Genomic DNA, 7,667 nt, shown 5'->3' with positions numbered 1-7,667 from the left:
TTATGAAATGGATAGGTATACTAAAAACAATACAATTTTTAGCCAAATCATACTTCCTTTACTCCCAAATAAGCAGCGTCTCACTGTGTTAAGGAGAGGTATACAACAAATGAGATACTCTCTTTATAAAATGGCAAAATCAAGTATTTATGTTTGTATCCGGAAGCGTACTTACGGTCTAGGTACAAATGAGACATGAAACACTTCTTCCCCTCTTCCAAGAAAAAAAATAATCTGTACTCTGTGTCACCCCCCCACTACCACCAGCAAACTGAGCAACAACCCACATATAGTATTTCCTGTATCCCTGCTAGGAATTCCAGTTACTGCAAAACAGCATTTCCAGTACAATGTTTACATATGTGCACATCCACTTCAGGGAAAGTTATTAACTTGATTTTTGTATGATTTAAAACTATTTAAATCCAATAATCTGTCTTTCTGTCTCCTGTTCTTCTTGTGACTAGACTAATACCATGCATGACTTTGCCACAGGACTGTCTGTGCAAGAGACAGCTCCTTGATTTCTGATTCTGTCACTCCTCTTCCGTACCATCACTGGGGCAAATAAAACCCAGTGGTAAGACAGACCCGTGCTCAAAATACAGACATCAGGTGATACCTGGAATCCACTGAAGTCACTGGCAGAAGTCCTACGGTCTTCAGAAGAACCAGAAAATCATACTTCGTATGGATGCAAACCTGGTAACCAAGTTACACCACCAGAGTAAGTAGCAAAGGGTAGGTGGGAATTTAAGCAACAGTTTTCTGATTTTAGATACTGATTCATTAAGTCTTCCCTCTAGCAACAGCTTAAAGGTAAGCCCATATTTAAGTGTTTTCTTGAACCGCTGCCTTAACAGGTATTCAAAGCAGATGTAGTGTAGTAGTTGGTGATAAACTAAACTTAAAATGAATCTAAGCAAAGGCTGCTCATGGCTGAAGCACAGAGATGTGATTCACCTCACATGTAGTCAGGGTCAGCTTCTGTGCTAGAAATCCTTTCGTGGATTCAAAGAGCTAGTTCAAAACCTTTCTCCTTGACACAGAGTGTGACAGACCCCATACGGACCACCAGAAGGAACCAAAAAGTTGAACCAGCACCAGCAAGATGGCAAGAGCAGGGTCTAGGGAATGGTACAGCTACTAACCAACTGTCCTACCTGTGGATTAGCAACATGGAGCCACATCAGCAGAGGCTTGTTTGGCTGCTCTAGCCATTTTAAGCTACACTTCTCCACATTCATTATGTGTTACATTAACGATGCCATGTGGTTAGTTACCATCATTTCCACCAGCTGGGTGATGCTATGTTGTTTACTTCACAGAGAAATTTGTCCTGCTGAAATGTTGAACCTGAACCCAGGACAAATGTGTTATGTCTGAACTGAATATTAGGACTTAATTTTGTCTGATTAAATTTTTATAACAACAGCTATGAGGGACCAGTTTTGTATTACCTACTGCTACAAGTTATGTCAGCTGTGGACCAGTAGATAAGCACCAGTAGAACTAAAAGGAGCTGACCAACCTCTACACTACAGTACTCATAAATGAGCGCATGTTCTCTGAAAGCATATTCTACTCCTTTTTTTCACAAGCGAGAACAACAAAGTTTTGTCATATGCTGGATCTTTCCTGACCCACTAAACAAAAAATAAGCAAAAAAACCTCAAACCAAAAAAACGCCAAGAAAACCCTCGTATGGTGAAACTAGAACAGAAATGTAATGTTTTAGCCATGGTGCATGTATACAACAGGACAGGCAATGATACAGTACTTTAATCTGTATTGTCTATATAAAACATTTATTTTTAAGCTCTATAATGGTATTATAGAAATACATAGAATATTTTGTAGAGTGTATTTTAGTGTACTCACTGTGAAAATAACACATTTATTAAGACAGGTATTCTTATGTCCAAACGTTTTAAATATATGCATTTCTTTGCCTTGCAGTATTATGTTACTTTGAAAAACAAAATATCAATATTTTATTCTTTGCTCCTCACCAGAATCTTCTCATTCAGATTTCCCTGGGTCATCTAGGGTACTCACTACTGTGAGATATTTTATAAAAACCACAAAAAGTACTTAGATTTGTAGATTTCCTATATTTGTTTGCATTCATGTCTAGTGCACATAGCTTGCCGTTCAATTCTCCAAGTGCCTTCTTCGTAAGTACAATGACATATAGTGCATTCATCAGTTTTCACCTCCCGGCCTGCTGGAATGACAATGGTTTCTGCAAAGCAGTTCGGGCCTAAAAAAAGGAAAGAGTTTATTATGCGATACCCATAGCACAATGTAATCCAGCATAGTTCAGTTTTAGTCTTGAGCACGGAAAACCTAACACGGAGTGAGTAATGCTGGGCACATTAAACAAACGTGAGCAGGCGCACAAGGCATAAAAGCAGCAGAGACAGCAAGGACCCTGCCCTCCAATGTGGCTGGACATTTTCAGTACAGACTGTCCTGCCCTCCACAGGGGAACGTGCCATAAAGCTTTTCTGTGAAACATGCAACTGTGACAGAGACCTGGGCACAAACTGACGACGCAGATGAATACAGATTCAAGCTAGAGAAAAAGCCAGTTACTGATAATGCAACAGTGCTACTGTAGACTACTAGAGAGCTGATACTAGAAATGTTATTACTTTTTTTTCCATTGGAAACAAGCATTGTATTTTGTATAGTAATCAAAGTATCAGTTTATTTTCTGTTTCATGAGAAAATAGTCCTTTTCTGGTAGAATGGAATAGCTCCAGCCTCTTCTGAATGAAGACACTTTTCGTGTATAAAATGAAATATTCCATTTTATGTAAGTCAGCAAGTCTACAAACACCCCTATTCACAGTACACCAGAATAACTTCATTTTTAAGGATGAGGCAGGAGAACAACCCACCAGCACAATATTCACAAGACAAATGTGGTTCTTTCAAAAGGTGACATCCTCACATCTCTCTGCTGCAGAAGGCTACGAATGCTGTATTATCTACAGTTCTGTTAAAAAAGAAGTCTCTTTCTGCATTGAAAATCCACACACACTTGTAAAGCAGCACTAAACCCTACCAGTCATCTCCTACCTATAAACTGTCATGTCCTCAGGGGAACTCGGCCCTTCCATTTACTAAGCACACAAACCAGCTGCTCAGGCAGAGCCTGGCCACTCAACAGCACTTTGGTACCACTGTCCAATGTGCAGTAGAGGCCAGCATACATTTATCTGATACAGCTCAAAATCTTGAAAGAATACGGATGTGCAGAGCACTTACTGACTGCCAACCTGTTTGCCACACAAGTAAATAAATCACAGATGAGGCTCAGTCTTCCATTGCCAGGGGTCTACTCTAAGACCTAAGCCAAACAGTACGGCTTCTTCTTCTAAAGAAATGTATTTATTTTTTTAAGTGCTTCCTCTGAAAACCAAAGGTAGGGCACGCTGCACATTTTAAAGCACAAACCAAATAGTTCACAAGCCAGTTTTGATAGTTATCTCTTTGGATCAGGTTATGTGTTTGTGTACTGACAGAGCAGCTTGAGAATAAGATGCCAAATTGACAATAAGGAAGGCCTTTCCTCACTGAAGAATTACCCTCTAGAAGAGACCTGCAAGACTTGCAGAAATTTGCTTCAGCAAGTCATACCCATTAATCCTCTGAATATTTAAGCCAGTATTTTGTTTTAGGACTGACTGTTGACAAGTATCTCTAACATGTGGCTTCTTCCATAGTTTTGGGTGGCTTCTTGCCCATTCAAGGCTTTGGATGCAGAACGGATAGCAAAATACAGCGTATCTCATGTAAAATTACCTGCCTTACTAACCTAATGTTACTGTGATACTTTTGTGTTTGCAGCCCCCTCAGTCTGTCCATGCAAAGGATCACTGGGCTGCACAACACAGGAAGGACTTCAAGGTGGAAGACATGCTCCTGCGTCCCACCGCACACTGGGAGGTACCCTAGCTTTAAAGTGATGATGAAGAAGCATTATTAACTATGCTGTCCTCGGTGGGACTTTAAAAGAATTGAACTCTCATATATATAATTCTGTTTCAGTTAAATACAGTATTCTTCTTGCACCTAATAAACTTTCATCCCAAGAGGGCTTCACCTGCACATTAGGTAAAGATACCTGAATGTTCTGCATGCTGGCCTGTAATAGCCCCATAATTTACAAAGCTATATGATATAGAGAGTTGAAATATTAAAAGCATTTCCATGGAGAATCTGTATGAAACCTCCAAGACCACTTGAAATTTAAACACTGTGTCAAAGGCACAAGAGGAACAAAAGTGATGTCAATCCCCTGTGCAGGATTTATTTCATTCTGGTAAAGTAAATGTTACAGGCTATACTTGGTTATAAAAACCAACCAGGGAATGAAGTAAAAACAGTGCAACACACATAATATAATTCACTAGGATTCAGAATGTAAATGCGTCCATTCACAATTAGCAGCACCTTAATGCCATGGGTGATGAGTCCTTCTTACATCAGAAAGTTATTAAATGTGAAGATACAACAAGTTAGCCCTAAATCGTTAAACTATTTAGTATGGGGGAAAGTCATTGCTTTGGTAAATCTACAGAAGAGCAATAACCATCTACTTGAGAAAGGGACCCTACAAAAATAAATGACAGCAACAAATATTTTTTAGTATCATGCAACTTTTCTATAGAAAATCGGCTATTTTCTTGTTATGCATTTGCACCCATCATTACTGTAACTGCAAATCCTACATAGTACTTAGACTGGCAATAGTCAACTGGCATCCTTGCCTCATCTTTTTCTTTGCAATATCATGTGCGCACAATATTGTGCTTAATGTTACAGAAAAGGTCATAAATGAAAAGGCTGAACTGACTGTATTACTGCAACCCCATGCACATAAATGTCAGTACAATGTGTCCAAACATGGGAAAATAATTCCACAGCTCTCCTTTTATCATTTTTCTAAACCCTCAGACTCCTTCTAGGGAAAAAACCCCAAAGCTTTACCCCAAACCTCATTCCATTTTGAAGCTGTATGAGCTAGTCCTGGCTCTTGGTGTGTTGTGGCTCCCTTACCACCAAGCAGGCGACGCTCATCCCTTTCCTATTCCTCTGAGGAGCAGTCACAGAAACCAGACTTAGACGGCTGGGCTGGTCAGAGGCGACCAGCTTGCAGTGATGGGGGATACGTGGGGCGGCAGCGGTGGGACCCTCGCTGCGGGGCTGCCCTGGCTGCAGCTGCACCTCCAGCTTCCCCAGCCCCTGCCAGTCAGGTGGACGGTGCTGATGAAGCAGCTAATGATCCGATTCTCCGTCTGCCTAAAAGGACAGTGGGGAAACGAAGAAATTGAAGATTTTAAGCAGACAGTGGGGCGAGGAAGCAGCGTGGGCACACAGAGGCTGGTGTCAGACTCAAGACTCAAGCCATTTCCTCACTCTCCCTTAGCAGAGGGAGGCAGAAGCACGTCTCCTCCACATTCAGAGTGGCTATGCTGCCCTGAAGGCATGGCATTTGCTGAAACTACTGCTTTACTTAAAATTGGGCAGTTTATATTGATTTAGCAAGATTTTCAGCTTCCCATCACAAAGGGCGAGACATTTTTGAGTTTTTAAGAAGTCTTCAAAATTACCTCACTTAGCACATGAGAAGCATTTCCAAGTAAATTGGGGCTGTTCCAACTCCAAAGCAGCAGTGGGCTTTCTGACTAGATGTTGCTGTTGCAGGAGCAGTAAATCTCTTCTCCTTGGTCTACAAAGCAGGCTGCCTGCTTTCTGAGCTCCTGCTTGGTGACACCACTACTCTGCCCGACTTTAGCAGCCGGCACTCGTTCAGTGCAGCAGTGGCTTGTTTGAGCTTGTTTGATCCGCAGTATAAACCTCCTGGGCCCCATCCCCAACTGTATACACTTACATAGCTCTAAGGAAGTCAGCGGTGCTGCACATCTTCACAGTGGATGAAAATCTGGCCATATCACTCTTAAATCTGGCAGAAAATTCAATATGACATACTGTACCAATTCCGAGTGCAGCTTGAAATCTACCATGACATCATTTGTTTTCCTAAAGTATATGCTGGCACTGTCAGACTCCACTTGAGCCGTATCATGCTGGTATCAGCAGAGATTTCTTTCCTAGGGCTAAGGCACAGTTCCTGCCGTCTCAGCGATGTCTTGAAGCAGTGAGTTCAGTGCAAATCCTCAGTTCTCACACTGAGCACCAGATTGTCATGCAGCTCCCAGCTTCCCCACATCCGAAACAGTGAATCCCAGCTTCCAAAAGCAACATTTATACTGGGATCTAAGGAACTAGGAAGGCATATGTATTGGGTTTGCATGGCAAGGTTTTGGTAGCGGGGGGGCTACAGGGGTGGCTTCTGTGAGAAGCTGCTAGAAGCTTCCCCTGTGTCCGATGGAGCCAATGCCAGCCGGCTCCAAGATGGACCTGCTGCTGGCCAAGGCCGAGTGTGGAATGATAGCTGGAGGTGACTTACCGGTATGACACCCCTTCCCCAAGGCAAGGTGAACCTCCAGGGTGGAACGCAGTGGACACGTAAAGAATCAGTTCCATGGTAGTTCCCTAAGCAACAGAACCTGCAACTTTAGATGTCAGCAACACCAGGGGAGCTTGGTATGCTGACTCTGAAAAGCAATGCGGAGGGTGGAGCGGAGCTGAGATGCCGCAGCCAGCCTCTGTGATCGCAAGGATAGGGAACCGGAATGACAGGACTGAGAACAGTTCGTCCCTGCGTTGAATCCACTGAAGCAAGGAGGTAAAATAACGGGGGTTCTGTCAAGCTAATGCCCTACACTTCTGGTTTATATCACATGTGCCCACTTCTGGGGTACTGACACGCAACAGCAGGTCCTTTGGGTGAACTTTGCTCATTATAATACCAAAACACACCTCCATTCCAAAAGTTACCCACCTCCAAGGTGCAACCACCCCCCCATGGTGCACGCGCTCTGAATTTTCTCTAGCATATACCTTTAAAAGCAAAGCGAGAGAACTTTATACCAAACAAAGGAAAGGTATGTATGACTAGAGCTGCTCAAGCTCCACCTAAAAATAAGAAAATAGTATAAAAGTGCTTAAGAGAGGAGGACTGTTAGGGAAGATACCATCATAGACAAGTCAGGAGGACATCACTGACTTCTGGGATCAGTCAATGGGCTGAACCTCTCTTCCCCCCTATAGGACACCTATGGGTGAGATTCAAACCCTCGGTTATACCAAGCGCTTCCCTGGGAAACTTAGAATTCTTTAGAGCTCTTTTCTTTCATAATTTAATGTGCTTGTAGTCAACTGTATTACCATTTGCACGTGCTTTGCAGATAGTGTATTTATCACCGGCAATCCAAAGGAACATGTACTGTTGCTTTAATAAACTGCGCTGCTCATTAATCTAGTCATGATAGTTCATTAACGCAACCAAACTCCTTAAGTCTGGTAATTCTCGTGCGTTGAACATGGCTAAGCCAAGAGTGCGGTACACTATTAAGTGCATCCATCATTGTGATAGTTACACAACCGGACTTAGAGCGTTGAATTGGACATCACTCAGAAATTAAACCTAGCCGCCCCAGATCCTCTGACATCTGAGGATAAGCTGGAATGCAAGGGGTTTTATTTTCTGCCAAATTCCTTTACCCTTTAACAAAACAGTGAGTCCATTG

The 7,667-nt window shown here is 42.4% G+C and overlaps 1 protein-coding gene across 3 annotated transcripts in view; it reads right to left on the bottom strand.

Moving 5' to 3' along the window:
• Positions 1-1,696: 1,696 nt before the first annotated feature.
• Positions 1,697-7,667, bottom strand: part of VWC2 (von Willebrand factor C domain containing 2) — a 55,174-nt gene continuing 49,203 nt past the window's right edge. For 2 of the 3 annotated variants that reach the window (XM_075024271.1, XM_075024272.1), the window contains exon 5: positions 1,697-2,263. In XM_075024271.1, coding sequence (XP_074880372.1) covers positions 2,112-2,263 — 152 coding nt within the window. In that variant the 3' untranslated portion in view covers positions 1,697-2,111. The remainder of the gene's footprint in view (positions 2,264-7,667) is intronic. The other variant, XM_075024273.1, reaches the window with a different exon arrangement.

This window comes from Buteo buteo, chromosome 3, assembly GCF_964188355.1.
Source record: "Buteo buteo chromosome 3, bButBut1.hap1.1, whole genome shotgun sequence".
NCBI classification, from domain to species: Eukaryota; Metazoa; Chordata; class Aves; order Accipitriformes; family Accipitridae; genus Buteo; species Buteo buteo.
This window is presented reverse-complemented; position numbering and strand designations above follow the sequence as displayed.